The 22,413-nt window shown below is 46.1% G+C and overlaps 1 protein-coding gene across 1 annotated transcript in view; it reads left to right on the forward strand.

Annotated features, from left to right (window-relative positions):
- LOC119973822 (rab GDP dissociation inhibitor alpha-like) overlaps window positions 1-21,992 on the forward strand; it is a 59,093-nt gene extending 37,101 nt beyond the window's left edge. The window contains exons 6-11 of the mRNA XM_038812259.1: window positions 4,629-4,760; window positions 7,199-7,298; window positions 11,391-11,562; window positions 12,438-12,582; window positions 13,258-13,312; window positions 19,543-21,992. Coding sequence (XP_038668187.1) covers window positions 4,629-4,760; window positions 7,199-7,298; window positions 11,391-11,562; window positions 12,438-12,582; window positions 13,258-13,312; window positions 19,543-19,692 — 754 coding nt within the window. The 3' untranslated portion in view covers window positions 19,693-21,992. The remainder of the gene's footprint in view (window positions 1-4,628; window positions 4,761-7,198; window positions 7,299-11,390; window positions 11,563-12,437; window positions 12,583-13,257; window positions 13,313-19,542) is intronic.
- Window positions 21,993-22,413: the final 421 nt, after the last annotated feature.

Here is a 22,413-nt window from a genome sequence, read left to right on the forward strand (position 1 = left end):
CTCTATCAATCAGAATCCACTTGCCCATCAATCAGCACTCTCTTCTGATACAGTATATATTTGTTGTTTCCTCTGACATTGGTATTCTTGCGAACTGACCTGATGAGTACATGTTGAAAATTTCAACCAAAAAGAAAGGTCTCTTTCCAGCAGCATTCAAGTTCCATACTACAAACTAACTATTGGCCAAATGGTTTCCTTCTGTGCTTGATTACTATGATTCTACAATTTGGGGAGGTGCTTTAGTGTCGTACATAATGAGCACTTTGAAGGATGGAGCAAGTGTCTACTGTCAGGGCTGCGGTCTTACGGTCAAGACACTGCCAAATTTTCAATGGAATTGGATTGGATGAGCTGAATGGCCACCACCATCCCATAGAACCGTAGAATCTACAGTACAGAAGGAGGCCATTCGGCCCATCAAGTCTGCACTTGCCCTTGGAAAGAGCACCCTACCCAAGCCCGCACCTCCACCCTATCCCCGTAACCCACCCTAACCCAGTAACCCCACCTCACCTTTTTGGACACTAAGGGGCAATTTAGCATGGCCAATGTACCTAACCTGCCCATCTTTGGACTGTGGGAGAAAACCGGAGCACCCGGAGGAAAGCCACGCAGGCACAGAGAATGTGCAGACTAGCAGTTTTAAATCTGCCACTCTTTATCCTAAAACTGTGAGCTCTCGTTTGTAATGAATGTCGGATTGTAAGTGTTATATTGGATTATAAGTATTTGGTAAAGTAAGGATTAAAAGCCAGGGTTAGAGTATGTTTGACTGCTGAAGTCATAGTTTTTAAAAAGACAACAAAGATTTTAGGAACCTGAGCTGCAAAAAGAAAAGTAAAAGCTTGGCTAATGCAATTTTGTTTTGATAAGGGGACTCCCTGGGGAGTTACTTAGATTTCAGCTTGGTGAAATTATACAATTTCTGGGTGGAGCTAAGACATCAAGCATTTTCAGTTGAGTTCTGATTTGGCTGAAGTGGCGACCAAGTAAGGCAGTTTGTTCTCACTATATATAAAGCAGTGCAGACTTGTCCAAGGACAAGGGGGAGCCAAAACAAACCAGTTGTAATAGCTTTTGAAGACATTCAGCCAGAGTTTTCGTAGGGATTTCGACTGGAGTCAGAACCGTTCTGTAAAGCAGTGTCAAAAGATCTCTTTCTCAAAGAATAACTGTGAAGTTAGTATTCTTCTGTGCCATCGGTATTTAGGGTGGATTGAGAGCTGGGATGGTCTATTTTCTTGTTGTTCAAATGGGAATAAAGATGACAAGTAAGGGTGTTGTGTTCACTGTGGTGGGTAGTGTTGTTAAAGGGGTAATTGTCAGCTATTTTCGAATGTGAGGTTAAAGATTTTAATACTATGTTAGTAATAAAGTTTTTTGTTTTCAAATACCAAGTCCCTACTTCTTTGTGCAATCACTCCTGGAGCAAAGTAACCTTTCCTCACAGTCTTACAAAACTGAAATAAAATATCGGGGTTTCGGCCAAGTATCCTAGCCACTGCTGGGATCTGATTTGGGATCGTAATACGTTCTATATTGCTGTACGTCCGCTTTGTCAATACCTTTTACCATCTACATACCTCAATAAGATTTCCTCTCATTCTTCTAAACTCTTAGAGAGTATAAGCCTAAACTACTCAAACTCTCTTCATAAGACAACCCCCTCATTTCCGGGTCTATTGCATTCGCTGCCCCAATGTCGTCTCCTCTATATTGCAGAGACCAAACGCAGACTGGGTGATCACTTTGCAGAGCACCTTCGGTCTGTACACATTCAGGGCCCAGACCTTCCTGTTGCTTAAAAATATATAAAAGCAAATTACTGCGGATGCTGGAATCTGAAACTAAAGGGAAAATGCTGGAAAATCTCAGCAAGTCTGGCAGCATCTGTAGGGAGAGAAAAGAGCAAACGTTTCGAGTCCGATGACTCTTTGTCAAAGCTTTGCCCGTTGCTTGCCATTTTAGCAAAAGACCCTGCTTCCATGACCACATGTCTGTCCTTGGTCTGCTGCAATGTTCCAGTGAAACTCGGCACAAAGTGGCAGAACAACATCTCATCTTCCGGTTAGGCACACTGCAGCCTTCCGGTCTCAACATCAAATTCAACAACTTCAGATGATTAGCTGTACCCCACCTCAACCTATTTGTTTGCATCCCATTTCATTTTAACTGTCTCTCGTGTCTTTCTTTTATATATATTCACCCCCCCACCATCTTATCCACCTTTCATTACCCTTTCACCCCTTTGCTTCCCCCTTCCCCTCCCCCCCACATCTGCATCTGTCACAGTTTACCCTCTGATGTTAGTTTCTCTACTGTTTGGCTTTTCACACCTTTTGTTCTCTCTGGGGACTGCCATTAGCGCTCTTTCCCCTTGGTTTCTGTGGCCATTAGCACCCCGTTTCCCTGGGTTTCTGTGGCTATGACTCATCTTTCATTCTCACTCCACAGTATAAATATTTCCCATTTCTCTGTATCATAGCTTTGACAAAGTGTCATCGGACTCGTTAGCTCTTTTCTCTCCCGACAGGTACTGCCAGACCTGCTGAGATTTTCCAGCATTTCTTCTTTGTTTTCAGATTCCAGCATCCACAGTAATTTGCTTTTACCTCATCTCTGGAATCAATCTGGTGAATCTCCTCTGAATTGCCTCTAATACAACTACATCCCTCCTCAAATAAGGCGGGGGGGGGGGGGGGGGGTATAACTGTGCACAGTACTCCAGGTGTGGTCTCCCCAATGCCTTGTACAGTTGCTGCAGCACTTCCTACTCTTCTGGTTGCTCTTTCCTTTGTTTTCCTAACTTCTTTGGCCAAGATCTTGCTTCTGGCCGATCCTGACTACAGAGTTAAATTTGAGGATCTGACTTTTTTCCTAAGATAATAATCTTTTACTAGTGTCACACGTCGGCTTACATGAGCACTGCAATGAAGTTACTGCGAAAATCCCCTAATCGCCACATTCCGGCGCCTGTTCGGGTACACTGGGGAGAATTCAGAATGTCCAATTCACCTAACAAGCACGTCTTTTGGGAATTGTGGGAGGAAACCGGAGCACCTGGAGGAAAACCACACAGACACTGGGAGAACATGCAGACTCCGCACAGACAAGTGACCCAAGCCGGGAATCTAACCCGAGCCCCTGGCACTCCGAAGCAACAGTGCTAACCACTGTGCTACCGTGTTTTTCTTTCGTGTAATTTAGTATAATGGACAATGGCAATAGTCCAAACGTTTCACATGGTTCAAGTGTGACGATAATTAATTATTGTGATGTACTGTTGATGTACATTGTACTGAGAGAGAAGGCCTGAAAGTTTGAGCCCTATACCAGAAGTTTGAGCCCTATGAAAGTCCCAGATGACCAGAGGCTGCGTTCCCCTGTGAGGGGGAGAGCTTGACAGGTAGTGATTTAGCCTGAGGTCACCACACCTCCGGTAAGGGCAAGGTTGAGAAGGTAGTTTTCATGAATAACCGGAGTTCTATACCAGGAGTTTGAACACCTAATATAGGCTTTTCCTCCTTGTAACATACTGGAGGCAGTGATGCATTTCTGAAACATGTTGTCCACCGGAAGGACATTAAACTGATGCGTGGTCTGCCTATTTCAATGGTTGTCAATGATCACACAGCACATATTACAGAGCAGGGAGTTCTTTTTTTTTAACAAACATTTTATTAAGGCATTTATGGTTTTATAACAACAAAAGATACAAATACAAATGTAAAATAATTCAGTACGTGACCCCCCCCCCCCCCCCCCCCCCAAACAACAACCATACCCAGCCAACATCCCTCCGTCCCCTCTCCCGCCTAAACTAAACTAACTCCTCCCCCCTTATTGTATCTGCTAACAGTTTTGTTTTCCCCGAAGAAGTCGTTAAATGACTGCCACTGCCGGATGAACCCTAACATTGATCCTCTCAGGGTGAACTTAATTTTCTCAATCCTGAGAAACACAGTCATGCCGCTAACCCATACCCCTGATTTTGGGGGCTCCGAGTCCCTCCACTCTAATAAGATCTGTCTCCGGGCTACCAAGAGGCAAAGGCCAAAACGTCAACCTCTCTCGCCCCCTGGACTCCTGGGTCTACCGATAGTCCAAAAATCACCACCTCTGGACTTGGTGTCGCCCTTGTCTTTAAAACCGTGGACATGACATCGGCAAATCTCTGCCAGAATCCCCTTGGCCCAAAGCATGTGGACATGAATTTGGGCCCTCCTGCACACCTCACACATCTGTCCGCTACCCCAACAAACCTGTTCATCCGGGCCACCGTCATACGTGCCCGGTGAACCACCTTGAATTGTATCCGGTTGAGCCTGGCACCTGTAGAGGACATGTTGACTCTACTCTAGCATCCTCCCACAGACCCGCCTCTAGCTCCTTACCCAGCTCATCTTCCCACTTGAGCTTCACCTCCCTTATCTGGGTTTCCTCCCACTCCGTAAGTTCTTAATAAATATCCGAAACCTTCCCCTCCCCTTGGGATCCTTCTGGTCTGTTGTATCTTGCTGTATATTATATTTAACCACCAAGTTATTAAAGGTGCAGACTGTTTGGTTTTTGAAAGGATATTTGAGGTTTGGAAAGGTCTCTGACGTGTTCTTTATTGTCCTCAGTTACTTGGACCAACCATGTCTGGATGCAATCAATCGCATTAAATTGTACAGTGAGTCTTTGGCACGGTACAGCAAGAGTCCCTACCTCTATCCACTCTATGGACTTGGAGAGCTGCCACAAGGCTTTGCTAGGTAACTGACGCCTCTGTATAATGCATTAGATTTGCTGCCCAAAAGGTTCATTCCTCTATATGGGCATCACCGCACTGTGATCATCACTCCTGTAATTACATGCTTCTGCCACCGGATGGTATTACCAACCCCCTCCAATCCTATAGCCACAAGATTGCAATCAATGGCAAAACCGGTCTGCTCTGATTTTCCATCAACAACGACAGTGCAGAATTCGCTTGTCTTATTTTAAATAATAGCCTCATTCCTGTTTCTTCAACTTTTCTTTGGTTGAGTTTTTCTGCTGCAGATTGGAACAACTCTTCCACTTCTAGAACCTAGACGTATTCACGCTCAGCAGACTGGGTCTAGTATAACAATGTTAATGAACTTAGAAAGTTTTCCATGTACTGAAAATGAAATGAAAATGAAAATCGCTTTATTGTCACAAGTAGGCTTCAATGAAGTTACTGTGAAAATCCCCTAGTCGCCACATTCCGGCGCCTGTCCGGGGAGGCTGATACGGGAATCGAATCGTGCTGCTGGCCTGCTTGGTCTGCTTTAAAAGCCAGCGATTTAGCTGAGTGAGCTAAACCAGTCCCTACTGTTCTAATAATATTTGAGTCCAATTTCAAGAATATTCTTGCGAGGAGTATGACACTTATTTTTTTTGTTAGTGGTATTTGATAATTTAATACCTTGATCCGGCCAATTATGTACTGCTCTGTGTATCGCATTCCTCGCCCAGTCATACCTAGTCAACATTGTCCAAGGTGCTTCCACGTGCAACTCTGAAGAGGGAACCAGAATGTGGAGATTTCCGTGCCATTATTCATTGCTGGGTATTCACTGATGTCAAATGGTAGAGCAAAATGGAGGTCGTACCATCCAATGCAGATATTGGTATCACATTCCGAGACCATAGAGCTAGGTATTCGGATGTTTGTGGATAATCCTGTGCTTGGTCTGGTTTTTTAAAAAGTATTTTTATTAAAGTTTTGCAGAATTTTCATAATAAAACAGTAGTAACCATAATAACAACCCCCCCCCCCCCCCCAACACGGATTGCTGCTGACATTTTAGTATTCCCGAAAAAGACGATGAACGGCTGCCACCTCCGAGAGACCCCTAGCGTAGACCCTCTTAAGGCAAACTTTATTTTCTTGAGGCTGAGAAACCCAGCCATTTCGGTAACCCAAGTCTCTACACTCGGGGGCTTTGAGTCCCCCCACATTAATAAAATCTGTCTCCGGGCTACTAGGGAGGCAAAGGCCAATACATAGAACATACAGTGCAGAAGGAGGCCATTCGGCCCATCGAGTCTGCACCAACTCACTTAAGCCCTCACTTCCACCCTATCCCCATAACCCAATAACCCCACCTAACCTTTTTGGTCACTAAGGGCAACTTATCATGGCCAATCCACCTAACCTGCACGTCTTTCGACTGTGGGAGGAAACTGGAGCACCTGGAGGAAACCCACGCAGACACGGGGAGAATGTGCAGACTCCACACAGACAGTGACCCAGTGGGGAATTGAACCTGGGACCCTGGCGCTGTGAAGCCACAGTGCTATCCACTTGTGCTACCTTGCGGCCTCTTTCGCCCCCTGAACTCCCGGGTCTTCTGACACTCCAAAGATCGCTATCGCTGGACTCGGCACCACCCGTGTGTTAAGCACCTTGGACATTGCCCTCGCGAACCCTTGCCAAAACACTCTAAGCTCTGGGCATGCCCAAAACATGTGGACATGGTTTGCAGGGCTGCCCTTGAAACTCGTACAACTGTCTTCTACCCCAAAATACTTGCTCATTCTCGCTGCCGTCATGTGTGCTCAGTGAACCACCTTAAATTGAATTAGACTGAGCCTGGCACATGATGAGGAGGAATTAACCCTGCCCAGGACCTCTGCCCACAGACCCGCTTCCAACTCCTCACCTAGCTCCTCCTCCCACTTGCCCTTGAGCTCCTCCACCGGGGTTTCCTCCACCTCCTGTTATTCCTGGTAGATATCCGACACCCTCCCCTCCCCCACCCAGGTGCCGGAGACCACCCTGTCCTGTATCCTCAGTGGCGGCAGCGTCGGAAAGGCCACTACCTGTTTTTTCAGGAAGGATCGCACTTGCAGATATTTAAAGGCGTTTCCTGGCGGCAGATTCAATTCGTCCTCTAGCGCCTTCAAACTGGGAAAGCTTCCGTCTATGAACAGATCTCCCATCCTTCTGATGCCTGCCCTCTGCCAGCTCATGCCTGCCCTCTGCCAGCTCTGGAACCCATCATCCATCCTACCCGGGACAAACCTGTGGTTGTTGCATATCGGGGTCCAGACCGACGCTCCCTCCACCTTCTTGTACCTCATCCACTGTCCCCCTGTGCTTGGTCTGTTGGACAACACGAGTGAGATATTGCTCGGAATCTCGGTTCTGATGCTTCTTTGTTCCTCTTGCTTCCTTTATCAGGCTGAGCGCTATATATGGGGGCACTTACATGCTGAATAAATCGGTGGATGAAATTATGTTTGCGAAGGGACATGTAGTGGGTGTCAAGTCAGAAGGAGAGGTAAGTCTGGCTTGTATGTAAATAGTCTTATGTAAATTCTATCTAAATTCCAGGTATGGAACAAAGAACTCGTTAATGACAAGATTAGCAAGCTTTTGGCATCATAAACATAAGAGTCAATAATAAACCCAATAAAATAAGGAATTCTGGAGAAACCTCTTCACTCAGAGTGGTGAGAATGTGAAACCACATGGGAGTTAGTTGAGGCCAATACATAGAATGCAACACAGGAACAGGCTGTTCAACCCAATTTGCCTATATATGCTCCTCATGAGCCTCCTGTACTACAACAGTAATGACACTTTGGGGTGCTTCCTCGGCTATGGGGCATTTTGGGTGTCCTGAGGTGGTGAAAAACATATTTTTCCTCCCAGCCTCCACCTTCATCAAATCTTATCAACCTAATCTTCCAGAATAGCATAATGTCTTGAAGGGGGAACTGAATAAGAACATTTGGGGAAGAAAATAATTGAAGGGTATGTGGGCAGGATTAAAATGAAGTCAGGTGGGTGGAGACTCATGTACAGCAGGGTATAAAGCATTGGGTCAAATGGCCTGTTTCTCTGCTATAAACTCTATGTAAGATGAGTAAAGAAAAAAAATGAATTTGGAGCAAAACATGAGATGTGAAGCTTGAAGGCAAACAAGAAGAGAAGAGGAATGGGATTGGCCTGTGGTGAATGAGAATTCACACGGTATTATAATCTGCATATATGCATCAATATTGTAAGTGCAGTTGCACTACCTGACCACCAGGGGGAGTAGCTCTGGGAGTACTTGAGAGTTTGTACTGGGCTCCTCCCTTTGCTCCGCTCAGGACTCCTCCCCCTGGAGCTGCTGTATAAGATCCGTGCCACAGGGCCAGCCAGCCAGTTCACCGAAAGTTCAACGGCTAACAGGCTGGCTCTGTTGTAAGTATATTAAAACCGCTATTCTAATCCTACAAGCATGTGTCCGTAGAATTGTTGGTTCCAACATGGCCTTATCACCCCAGAGAGCTGACACAAAATGGAGGATACTGTAATGGTGTTCTTAACAGCTGGATTGGCTGAGTGGTCCCACTCTTCTGAATCAGAAGGTTTTTGGTTCAAATCCCACTCTAGAGTGAGTAAAGCCTAGAGTTTTGGTTTGTTCTTAAAGCACACCCTTCACTATTTTAACCATGTCGATTATCTTTTTTTAAAAAGAAATTCCAAACATTTTAAAACCTGCATCTTACCCCAAACCTTTTTAAATGTTCTCTGCTATAAATTGATCTCTTCTCCAGAAAATCTTTTCCAAGAAAATGTGCGCGTGCCATTTGGATTGTTCTTTCTCTCCCAATCGTTGCTTCTTAGGTTGAAGTACCTCGATTGACCCTCAACAGTGCAGTTTATTGCTGGTGTACACCCCTCCAGGCTACTTGATAGAAAAATAATAATAATCGCTTATTGTCACAAGTACCCTTCAATGAAGTTACTGTGAAAAGCCCCTAGTCGCCACATTCCGCCGCCTGTTCGGGGAGGCCGATACGGGAATTGAATCCGCACTGCCGGTATTGTTCTGCATTACAAGCCAGCTGTTTAGCCCACTGTGCTAAACCAGCCCCACTCAGTTTGTCAAATTGATGAGAATGAAAAAAATCTAGATCCATCTGGTTGCCTTCTGTCATTCGGTTAGTTTCACAATATGATTAATTGAACTGTTCACTCATCAAAGCAATCGATATCTATCTATCAATTAGACTACAACAGCGTCTTACCTGTGGTAAGGAAAATCCTCAATGGTGGAGAGCTTTGGGAACCAGAGGTCCAGGTTATCTGGTCCTCCTGAGCAAGTTGCATGTGCCCTGTGGAAGAACCTGTAGCACCTTTACTACCTTGAGACGTCCCAGAGTATTTTACAGTCATTTAAATATCTTTGAACTGTGGCCACTGTTGTAAATGTAAAAAATTGCAAAGATGTTTCAAATTGTCATGGACCGCATGGAAATATTCAAAAGAAAAATCTAGCTAATTGGCATTGGAATGAATCCACAGTCTGCTTCCGTTGCTTCCAGAGGAAGGCGCCTCCACTTTCCCATTCTGAAAGCATCTGGGAAGAATTTGAAATGTGAAACAAGCGAAAGGGGGAAGGGCGGTAACTGGAAACGCAGGTTTACGCAGACTTGAGTCGGTGTGTTTAACAAGGCAGTCAGTCAATCTGTGTTTAGTCACTCCGGTGCCAAGCAAACCATTAGCACAATGATTAGTACTGTTGCTTCACAGCTCCAGGGTCCCAGGTTCGGTTCCCGGCTTGGACCACTGTCTGTGGAGTCTGCACGTTCTCCCTGTGTCTGCGGGGGTTTCCTCCGGGTGCTCTGGTTGCCTTACACAAGTTCCGAAAGACGTGCTTGTTAGGTGAATTGGATATTCTGAATTTTCCCTCTGTGTACCCGAACTGGCGCCGGAATGTGGCGACTAGGATATTTTCACAGTGACTTCATTGCAGTGTTGATTTAAGCCTACTTGTGACACAAAAGATTATTATTATAACTTGAGCAGCGAATGCATGATTTAGTTTCTGATCATTCGGCATTTTAATCCGGCCCCTTACTCTCATGTTGGACCCCTTCGATATACACAGAAAACAATAAAATTCAACGTCAGCTTGGTAACAGCGTCTTACCTTTCGATTAAACACTCTGCAACTTTGCTTTCGACATTGACTTCAATTAGATATGGCAGTTATCTCTGTACCCATTTTGTGTCCTTTTTATCTTCATGGATTTCGGTTTTCACCTTGCTTTTCCTGCAATATTTCTTTTGGATGCCGGCTGTTCCTTAGACTACCATTCATACCTCCTTGAAACAGATCTTTTATTGGTTTGCTTGTCCTATGACCATTTCCTTTGACCCTGCGCAACTCTCATCTTTTGCCATTTAATCTCTCCTGACGTCCACCCTATCGTTGAACTTGCTGTTCCGGAAATTCACTTAACTGCGTAGAAGTCTTTGTACACCCTGCCCAAATGTTGGCTAATCCGTAGTTTTAAAAAATTTGAAAATAGAAACCGACTTCAGAAAATGAGGTAAAAAGAAAAAAACGCCTAAATGAAATTTGCAGAAAAAAAAACGAAGGTTTCCATGGAGTATTGGCTACAGTAGAAAGTAAATAAAACACAAAAACAATTTTACTGGTAAGTTTTTATCTTCAAGTTTATTAAAAGCATAGTTTTCATTGCCTTTGGTCCTTTGTACAGGTGACATTTTAGGATGGCTGCAACCTATCGAATGAACTTCCATTGTCACAGAAACTTCGCAAATGGTGAAATCACAAACAACATACTTCCATATTTCCACCCTCCACCTTGAACTTAAAACATTTCTAATTTGTCCCAGTTCTGAAATAAAGTCACATACCTGAAACAGGAACTCCGTTTCTCGCTGCACAGATGTCAGATTCGCTGCGTACTTCCAGCATTTTCTCTTTGTATTTCAGATTTCCAGCATTTGCGATATTTTATTTTTTTACTTAGTGTGTCCTGTTCTGTGGCAAACAATCCTGTGCTGGGTTAAATCACTCCTTTCAGGGAGGTGGGATTTACATCCTTTTAATTTTTGATTGTGGGGTGAAAAGCACTGTAGGATGAGTACAATCATCCTCAAATAATGTTTAGTTTTTTCTTGTTTCATACAATAATAATCTTTTATTAGTGTCACAAGTAAGCTTACATTAACACTGCAATGAAGTTACTGTGAAAATCTCCTAGTCGCCACACCACGGCGCCTGTTCGGGTACACAGAGGGAGAATTCAGAATGTCCGATTCACCTAACAAGCATATCTTTCTTGACTTGTGGGAGGAAACCAGAGCACCCAGAGGAAACCCACGCAGACACGGGGAGAATGTGCAGACTCCGCACAGACAGTGACCCAAGCTGGGAATCGAACTGGGGTCCCTAGCGCTGTGAAGCAACAGTGCTAACCACTGTGTGACCATGCCGCCCCCTTTTGTAACTTTTTCAAAAAAATTTATGTTCATTTATTGGGGCAACTGGTTCGGGGCCTACTTGTGGACCACTAACTGGTAAATCGTTAATTCAGGTCTTTGTTTTTTTCTTTTACATTTGCAGATAGCTCGTTGCAAGCAGCTGATTTGTGATCCCAGCTATATACCCAGCAAGGTAAAGAAGGTTGGAAAGGTCATCAGGGTTATCTGCATCCTCAGCCATCCAATCAAAAGCACGAATGATTGTAATTCCTGCCAGATCATCATTCCACAGATGCAAGTCAACAGGAAGTCGGGTAATGCGCATGATTTTTAAAGTAACATGCATTAAATCTTGTATGAGGGAGAGGGTAGTGTGTAGATCAGGTAGAAATATTGGCACCACAAATGGATGTTAAACGAGTATGAACACTGTTGAAAGTGCAGCGAGGGCAGTGCGGTGGTGCAGTGGGGTTAGCCCTGTTGCCTCACGGCGCCGAGGTCCCAGGTTCAAACCTGGCTCTGGGTCACTGTCCGTGTGTAGTTTGCATATTCTCCCCGTGTTTGTGTGGGTTTCGCCCTCACAACCCAAAAGATGTGCAGGCCAGGTGAATTGGCCACGCTAAATTGTCCCTTAATTGGAAAAAAATAATTGGGTACTCTAAATTAAAAAAGAAAAACCTTAAAAAAAAAGAAATGCAGCGAAAACCTCCTTTGGTGGAATACATTGCAGAATGCATACTATCTTCTGTGGTAGGCTGAATGGCCTCTTTGTTTGCCACAATGACCTGACTCTGTTGAAGTAACTGATCTCTGCCAAGGAAAGGCTGGGTTCCAAAACAGACTTGTGGCCCAGATTAGCAAAGGTTAAATATAGCGATGGCATTTCAGCCACCCATGCTAGAATGGTGGTGGGAGTGGATTTTGGACATATTTAGTCCCTCCACCCATGCCACCTTCACCACAGTTGATCAGCCACACATTGCTCCTTCCCTATCCTCACACATGAGGATTGGCCACTTGGTCGAGTCGCAGGACTGCCAGCTCCGGGAGAATTGTGCTCCAGCAGAATTGGAAATCATACAAAACGGAAGGCAGAAAGGGGTGACCACAGCCATTGGGGAGTGCTAATGATGCAATTTTGTTGAGCTAGTTTTCTTGAAACATGTAAACAAATAAATTCTTCTTTTAGACATCTATGTTTGCATGATGTCATACACACACAACGTGGCAGCAGAAGGAAAATATATTGCCATTATCAGCACCACGGTGGAGACGAATAGTCCTGAGAAGGAGGTTCAGCCAGCGCTGGAGCTCCTAGAGCCAATTGACAAATCGTAAGATACTTTCTCTATCATTATATATATATATATATAATTATTTGATACATGTGGGGATTAATGCATACTTAAGGTTAATGCAGTCACTTTTCCAAAGCATCACTATGTATAGTACAGAATCAGGCCATTCATCTTTTTTTAAATATAAATTTAGAGTACCCAATTCATTTTTTCCCAATTAAGGGGCAATTTAGAGTGGCCAATCCATCTACCCTGCACATCTTTGTGTTGTGTGGGCGAAACCCAAGCAAACACGGGGAGAATGTGCAAACTCCACATGGACAGTGACCCAGAGCCGGAATCGAATCTGGGACATTGGCGCCGTGAGGCAGCAGTGCTAACCACTGTCAGAAAAAAGTTGGGCTCATTGGAGTTTCGACAAATGAGAGGTGATTTTATTGAAACATATAAGATTCTGAGGGGTTTGACAGGGTGCATGCTGGAAGGGTATTTCCTCTCATGGGGGAATCTATAACTAAGAGGATGCAGTTTCAGAAGGGGACAGCCACCCACTTAAGATGAAGATGAGGAAAAATTTCTTCTCTGAAGAGCCTGATGTGCTGAGTAGCTCCAGCTTTTTCTGTTTTTATTTCTTGTACATTCTGGTCTCCAAAAGTTTTATTTCTTAATTAAATAGTGAAAACCAGTAACTTGTCTTGTCTGCTTTTCCAGGTTTGTTTCAATCAGTGATTTGTACCAACCAACGGATGATGGAAAAACAAGTCAGGTATGGACTGATAATTACATGAATGGCATTGTATTTATTTAAGTTCCTTTATCAGCGTTACGTTACAATTTGAGAAGACACCGAATGTCCTGGAGCTCCGCTCCCAAGCTTTGCCAATCATAATGCCGATAGGAATCCACCCATTTTAAGTGGGCTGACATTAAATCAGTGTGGTGAATGTATTCACCATAATACTATAATTCACCATGCATGATACATAACCTATGACCTGGAAGTGGTGATATGAACTGCTTCCAGGTACTGTACTGTAATCCCGGTATGGCTCCGCCTCTGACTCCACCCACACCGGGGCCATATATATATATATATAGGCCGGCCTCTTGTAGGCGGCATTCATCTGTACTACTGACTCTGGCTCGGCAAGTTCATGACTAATAAAGCCCACTGTTCACTTGCTCTCTCTGCCTCACTGTGAATTGAAGGTATATCAATTTATTAGTAATAGACACGATGGAAACCACTCTAAAGCCGGACAGGCTCGAACTCGACGCTTGCTGTCCGAAGCCAGGGAAATATTCGAACATTGGCTCCGATGCTTCAAGGCCTACCTTGACTCCTCCACAACGCCTCCCACAGAGACTCTCAAGCTGCGACTCCTCAACGCTCGGGTGAGCCATTGAATCTCGGTAATGATCGAAAAAGCGGCCACGTACGAGGCGGCGGTCGGAACTCTCAAGGCACATTTCGTGAAGCCCGTAAATGAGGTGTTCGCCAGACACCTCCTCACTACTTGCCGTCAACGCGCCGGAGAATCGCTGGACGAGTATCTCGAAACCCTGACTCTACTCGCGAGGAACTGCAGCTATCGAGCTGTGACGGCGGAGGAACATATGAACTCACAGATCCGGGACACCTACGTGGCGGGGGTCCGCTCGAACTATATCAGGCAGCACCTGCTGGAAAGCGGGACCTCCAAACTGCGGCACACGGTAAAGCTAGCGACCTCACTAGAGATGGCCTACCAGAACTTCAGCGTGTTCCCCACGGGCCTGCCGAACCCCTCGTGGATACCCTTGTCGCGACCCCCATCGGACCCGACTACATCGCAGGCCTGTGCCGCGTGTCTGCCAGCCCAGCCCGGTGAACCGCAGTGCTACCTATGCGGCCAGGGCCAACACCCCGGCAGCGCTGCTCAGCCCACATAGCAACGTGTAGCGATTGTGGTGAAAAAGGGGCACTTCGCTAGAGTCTGTCTGGGCCGGCCTAAGGCCCAGAAATCGAAAACACTCCAGGCCCGACCCATGGACTTGCAGCCCCACAGACCCCGTAATGCGGCTGTGTGCCTGCCCGGAACGCCCTCGTCATATGCGCATCGGCATCGTGCGACTCGTGGGGGCCGCCATCTTGGTCGCCGGCCCCAACACCGACTGACACGTGCGACTCATGGGGGCCACCACCTTGGCCGCTGGCCCCGGCACTGATCAACACGTGCAACCGATGGGGGCAGCCACCTTGATCGCCATTTTCGCCCCAGCCCGACACGTGTGATTCATGGGGGCCGCCATCTTGTGACTCCACCGACCACACAGACTACCCGCAGCTGGGCGTAGTCACCCTTGACCAGTCGCAGTCAAAACAGCTGAAGAACTCCATGATGGTCGTCAGGGTCAACGGGCACGAGACCCCCCTGTCTTTTCTACTCCGGGAGCACAGAGAGCTTTGTACACCCCGACACGGTAAGGCGCTGCTCCCTCCACACATACCCAGTCTCCCAAACAATCTCCCTTGCCTCCGGGTCCCATTCGGCTCAGATCCGGGGGTACTGTATCGCCAATCTTGTGATGCAGAGCGCAGAGTACACGTTTTAAGCTCTACGTCCTCCCCCACCTCTGCGCCCCCTACTGCTCGGATTGGACTTTCAATGTAACCACTGAAGTCTGACCCTACAGTTCGGCGGACCCTTGCCCCTCTCATGGTGTGCAGCCTCGCGACCCTCAAGGTCTCCCCTCCCTCCCCCACCCCCCACCCCCCTTTCACTCTTTGCGAACCTCACTCTTTTAAAAAAAAATTTAGATTAGCCAATTATTTTTTCCAATTTAAGGGGCAATTTAGCGTGGCCAATCCACCTATCCAGCACATTTTTTGGGTTGTGGGGGTGAAACCCACGCAAACACAGGGAGAACGTGCAAACTCCACACGGACAGTGACCCAGGGCCGGGATTCGAACCCGGGTCCTCAGCGCCGTGAGGCAGCAATGCTAACCACTGTGCCACCGTGCTGCCCTGCGAACCTCACTCCTAACTGTAAACCCATCGCCACCAGGAGCAGACGGTACAGTTCGCTGGACATGACGTTTATCAAGTCGGAGGTCCAGCGACTGTTGAGTGAAGGGATCATCGAGCCCAGCAACAGCCCCTGGAGAGCGCAAGTGGTGGTCGTCCAGACCGGGGAAAAGAATCGGATGGTTCTGGACTGCAGCCAGACAATTAACCGATTCACGCAACTGGATGTGTCCCCCACCCCCGCATAGAGGAGATGGCCAACCAGATCGCGCAGTACCTTGTGTTCCCCACGGTCGATCTGAAGTCGACCTACCACCAGCTCCCAATCCGCCTGGAAGAGCGCCAGTACAGTGCTTTCGAGGCAGCCGGCCGGCTCTTCCACTTCCTCAGAGTCCCCTTCGGCGTCACTAACGGGGTCTCGGTCTTTCAGAGAAAGATGGACCGAATGGTGGACCAGTACGGTTTGCGGGCTACATACCCGTACTTGGACAATGTAACCATCTGTGGCCATGACCAGCAGGACCATGATGCAAACATCCAGAGGTTCCTCCAGGCCGCCCAATCCCTCAACCTCACATACAACAAAGAAAAATGCATCTTTCGTACTACCCGACTGGCCATCCTCGGCTATGCTGTAGAGAACGGAGCCCTAGGGCCCGACCCTGACCGCATGCGCCTCCTCACAGAACTCCCCCCTCCCCACAGCCTCAAAGCTCTAAAAGGATGCCTGGGGCTGTTCTCCTACTACGCCCAGTGGGTCCCCAACTATGCGGACAAAGCCCGTCCACTTATTCAAACAACCACTTTTCCCCTGACGGATGAGGCCCGCGCGGCTTTCAGCCGCATCAAGGCTGATATCACCAAGACCGCAATGCTGGTGGTGGATGAGTCCATCCCTTTTCAAGTAGAGAGCAACGCGTCAGATGTCGCACTGGCCGCCACACTCAACCAGGCTGGCAGGCCAGTAGCATTTTTCTCTAGGACCCTCCACGCTTCCGAAATTGGACACCCCTCGGTCGACAAGGAAGCAGAAGCCATAGTGGAAGCCGTGCGGCACTGGAGGCACTACCTAGCTGGTAGGAGGTTCACCCTCATCACCGACCAATGATCGGTAGCCTTTATGTTCAACAACGCACAACGGGGCAAAATAGAAAACGATAAAATCTTGAGGTGGAGGATTGAACTCTCCACCTACAACTACAATATCAAGTATCGTCCTGGGAAGCTCAACGAGCCCCCAGATGCCCTGTCCCACGGCACATGCACCAGCGTGCAAGATGACCGACTTCGGGCTATCCACAATGATCTCTGTCACCCGGCTTACCCACTTCATTAAGGCCCGCAATCTGTCCTTCTCCGAGGAGGTCAAGGCCATGACCAGGGACTGCCAAGTCTGCGCGGAGTGCAAACCGCACTTCTACCGGCCAGACAAGGCCTACCTGGTAAAGGCCTCCTGGCCCTTTGAGCGCCGAAGTATTGACTTCAAAGGGCCCCTCCCCTCCACCAACCAGAATATATACTTTCTCACGGTCATCGATGAATATTCCCACTTTCCCTTCGCCGTCCCCTGCCCCGACATGACCTCAGCCACCGTAATAAAGGCACTGCACAGCATCTTCATGCTGTTTAGTTTCCCTGCTTACGTCCACAGTGACCGGGGCACATCATTTATGAGCAATGAGCTACGTCAGTACCTGCTCAGCAAAGGCATCGCTTTGAGCAGATCTACGAGTTATAATCCGCAGGGAAACGGGCAGGTGGAGAGGGAGAATGCAATGGTATGGAAGGCCATTCTTCTGGCCCTTAGGTCTAGAAGTCTCCCAGTCCCCCGCTGGCAGGATGTCCCTCCCACTCCATCAGATCGCTCCTCTGCACGGCCACGAACGAGACCCTTCACGATCGTTTGTTTATCTTCCCCAGGAAGTCCATCTCGGGGTGCCGCACCACCAGAGCTGTGGAGGTCAAAGAGAATGATCCGGCCTCCAGATAGACTGAATATGTAATGACCCCACGTCACAGCCGACGGACTTGATTTTTTTAACAGGGGGTGAATGTGGTGAATGTATTCACCATAATGCATGCTTGATACATAACCTGTGGCCTATGACCTGGAAGTGGTGATATGAACTGCTTCCAGGTACTGTACTATAACCCTGGTAAGGCTCCGCCTCTGGCTCCGCCCACACCGGGGCCATATATAGGCCGGCCTCTTGTGGGCTGCATTCATCTGTACTACTGACTCTGGCTAGGCAAGTTCATGACTAATAAAGCCGACTGTTCACTTGCTCTCTCTGCCTCACTGTGAATTGAAGGTATATCAATCAGAAAATAAAGTACATATATGTGAGCCACCACCCAGTGAAGCTGTTTGTGATTGATGGAGCTTTACAGCATCTGTTCCCCTTGGTGAAAAACATTATCGTATTGAAATGACAGGTCAGACGAGACTGCAGGCATCTGCATGACTCCCATTCATATTGCCTCGTGGTCAGCTGCCTGAAGACATATCTGTAACTGACCCAGGAACAGATGGTTTTTCCTCTTCTGCCAAAAGGATTTGGATATTATATCCAGCCAATATCCATCAAAATTTGTTCAGATGAGACAGGGAGACTGTCAATTTTGGAACTAGAACCGTCAATTGAAAGTTCACTGGGATATTTAGCCACCTGCTTTCAGTAACCTCCAAGCTCCACGGTTTTGTCTTGGGGGAGGGGTTACCCCAAGGATACGTTGGGGAAATCCCTTTGAAAGTTCAGAAGTCAGATTTGCACGACAGTTGCCCAAAAGCACAAACTTCCCTTGGCCTGCACTGGGAACCATCCAAAAATGTGATTTAAATCACGGATGGTTCTGACTGGGTTAGAACAATAGTTACTCAGAAAACGTTACAGGTGCTGGGTGACCATTGCACAGACCCAGACTCACCCTAAGTCCTACTTACCTTATACCCTTACGTTCTCCATGGCCTCTCAAGAACATTTAAACTCACCTGGACCTTTAAACCTATCTGATTTATGGCAACTAATGTCATAAAAAGGGGGCATGGCCTGCTGCTGTTTGACACCAGACACAGGGACATGATGCTGTGCCTACACCTCGCTCGGCATGAGTTGCAAGGACAGACGAGATAGGATCCAAAAAAATTTCAGGTTTTAAAACAAAAAGCTTGGAGCAGAGTGGCAATCCGACTCTTATTACCACTGAGGACAGTAAGAAGTCTTTCAACACCAGGTTAAAGTCCAACAGGTTTGTTTGGAATCGCTAGCTTTCAGAACACAGCTTCCCAGGTCCTCAGCGGTGTGAGGCAGCAGTGCTAACCACTGCGCTACCATGCCGCCTCATCCATGAAAAACCTTGCTTCAAATTGTGGCAGTGATAGGATATTAAATCAAAACAAAGTATGGCTGCGCAGCAGGAGGCTGTGGCACAATGGTATTGTCGCTAGACCAGAGATCCAGTGCTCTGAGAGATGGGATTCAAATCCCACCAGGGCAGATGATGAAATTTTAATCCAATAAAAATCTGGAATTAAAAGTCTAATTAAATCATCGCCGATTGTCGTGGAGACCCGTCTGGTTCACTGATATCCTTTAAGGAGAACAATTTGCCGCTCTCTAATGGCCTGCTGTTAAAAGGAAACTGATAAAAGTCATGCAAAATACTTTGAAAATAAGATTTAAGCAAATTTTGAAAGATTGGCTATGAATTGATGATCAAGACTCTTCACAGCAGCAATTTATGGCGTTTTCTAGCAGAAGTGCGGACTACAAGTCAGACCTTTCCTTGTGGAAAGGTACTTCCATGTTATTAATGCACATATTTCACTGTTGGCTTACGAGCCAGGTTGCTGTGTCTGAACTTTGGAATCTAGAACATGAAGCTGGAGTACAACTTGTATTATAAAAAGAGAACTTTGGGTGGGGCGAGGAGGGGAATAGCAAAGAATGCTTCCTCTAAATGTTTGTTCTTGGATTTTACTTACAGGTTTTTATCTCCAGTTCTTACGATGCCACTACCCATTTTGAGACAACTTGTGACGACATAAAAAGCATTTACAAGCGAATGACGGGCACAGACTTCGACTTTGAGAACATGAAGCGCAAACAGAATGATGTGTTTGGAGATGATGCATAGTAGTCGGGCACTAGTCTGTGTTTTGTACCACTTTCGTATGAGAATACTGATGGAACCATTAGTGAGTTAGATTTCAACTTCCAGAGATACATACAGTTGTCCAAAGAAACACCCACCTCTTCTTTTTGATTTATTTTTCCAAATGTTATATTTTTCTTACGTTGGGCATGGTGGGGTGTGGGGGTAGTAAAAAAAAAAACGAGGCAAGACCTCAAAAGTCCTGTCTGGCTTGTGTGGTCCCACACCAAGTCAACAAAATTCCGCACGCTTGACACGATTGTCAGATCAGTGCTTCTATTACAGTGAGATTGGTCTTGAGGCTTTTCTGTGTGATGATTTTAAGTCTAATTTCACCACATGCCCACTCTTTGCATCTGAATACAACGTATCACTTCCTGTTAGTGTGAACAGAAGGTTGCTGCAAACAGATCTTGCTGTAAATTTTTGAGGGTGGATCAATATACCATGCGTTCATTTTTCTGGTGGCATAAACAGAGAGGTAACTCTATTAATATATTTACTGTTTACTGATCAGTGTTTGGATGATCTCCTATGTTTGTGACTGTATTTATTAAAAAAAACTTCATGTATCATTCATTTAAGGCTTCTAGAGATCTCTATAAACCCCTTCCCAGCTTCACAGATTAAAACGCCAGTTACAGCAAGCGGAGTGAGATTGGCAAGGAGCATCGCTGCTTTGAATCATTGGGACCAGTCTTCTCGATGCCCTATAGTGATTTGGCGCTGGCTCGTTAAATAATTTCACTGAAACCCAAGGCCCTGCACAGATGAGCCAGCGATGGGATAGAAGAATTAATTTTTAAGAAGTTTTTTTCCAATAAAGGGGCAAATTAGCGTGGCTAATCCACTTACCGTGCACATCTTTGGATTGAGGGGCGGTGAGACCCACGCAGACACTGGGAGAATGTGCAAACTCCACACGGACAGTGACCCGGGTGCTCGGTGCCGTGAGGCAGCAATGCTAACCACTGCGCCACCGTGCAGCCCTTGGAAGAATGAATTTGAGGAGTGAATTGAGAAGCTAGGAGGGCTTTCCTTTACGGATCGTCTCTGAGGTGACCGTCTAAGGATACACAAGCTTCTTAAGACAGAAACAGTAAACTCAGAATAATATTTTAAGATATATTTCTCCAAGGCATAAGTTGCTAGGAAGACTGGTTCTGCCAGATTACTGGATTTATTTCAAGAAACATTGTTTACGTAAAGGGACGTGGAATGAAGTGGTAAAAGAAAACCTTTCTTATGATTAGGGAACAGGCAGTCTGCTAGATATTTGTAAATCACAAAATAGTGGACCGCTTGATGCTTCTCCTCAATGCTGTTATCTGCTCCCATGTCACTATCTGCTAAATTGTGCTTCTTTTGTGTGTATTTTGTTTATTTCCACTTGTGAGAAATCAAGTCCCAGTTAAAGTATTTGAGCCTCTGCCAACTAACACTCAAAAAAAAAAACAGCAAGGTAAATGTCTCGCTGGGATAGGTTTGGACTGAGGTGATTAAATGCGCCATAGGGCACAGTAGTCTGTCCATTTGGTGGTGGTGGGGGGCTTGTTACCTTGAAGACATCAGGCTTGAATTGAATGATGTGACAATGGATAAACCTCGGGTGTTTTGTTTAATTATCTTTGAAGATCGGGCAGTATTTGTACAGAGTTGACTTTAAGGGGTTGGCTCCCGTTCAGTGGTAGAATAGATTACATCCGAGGTGAGGAGGCTTCATGAGACAAACAACCTCCTCGTGTTCCTGTACTTTCTTACTTGCATTTTCCAACTCTTCAACACTAAATTAAATGAATCTCTGACTCAACATTGGTTGTAAGTGCATTTAACTATACTTTTGGAGAAAGAGCATGTCAAATGTTCACTAAACTGATCTTTCCTGAATACCAAAGAGTAGCAAAAAGCACTGAGACAAGGTAAATATCAACCATATCGTACCAGTCTCCTACAGAACATCACCGCTTCCAAAATCAATCCCATGGCCGTTTATAAATTGCTCACCTTTGTAATAGTTATATGGCGGCAATATTTCTCATGCGGAAAGTGTAACTAGATTTGTTTTAATTATAAAGGCTTTAAAGTTCTTCTCTATGATGAGACTCAACTGGATTTTAGTCAATGTTGTGTCTGATGTTGCTTCACCTCGTCTAACATTGAAAGTATTATCTTGTAGCTGCATGCTTGGACTTTAGTGGTGGTGGATGCATCTTATATATGTAACACTTAAGGTTCTTTATTTCTTGAATGGAATAAAACTGGACATGCAGTTAGCAAATAAACTGAACTTTATTTGTATGTTAATCCAACCGCTAAACTCCAGTCAGCTTTCAACCGTTCTGCGTTGTTTCTGTGTCTCCACTCTAGGTGGCTTTGCACATGTGAAAAGCACATTGCCCACTTCTGATTGTTGTAGTTATCATTGCATCCAATGTCCGTCAACTGTTTTAGAACATAGAACATTACAGAACAGAACAGGCCCTTCGGCCCTCGATGTTGTGCCGAGCAATGATCACCCTACTCAAACCCACATATCCACCCTATACCCGTAACCCAACAACCCCCCCCCCCCCAAACCTTACTTTTTAGGACACTACGGGCAATTTAGCATGGCCAATCCACCTAACCCGCACATCTTTGGACTGTGGGAGGAAACCGGAGCACCCGGAGGAAACCCACGCACACACGGGGAGGACGTGCAGA

The sequence above is a fragment of the Scyliorhinus canicula genome, chromosome 11, assembly GCF_902713615.1.
Source record: "Scyliorhinus canicula chromosome 11, sScyCan1.1, whole genome shotgun sequence".
Classification (NCBI taxonomy): domain Eukaryota; kingdom Metazoa; phylum Chordata; class Chondrichthyes; order Carcharhiniformes; family Scyliorhinidae; genus Scyliorhinus; species Scyliorhinus canicula.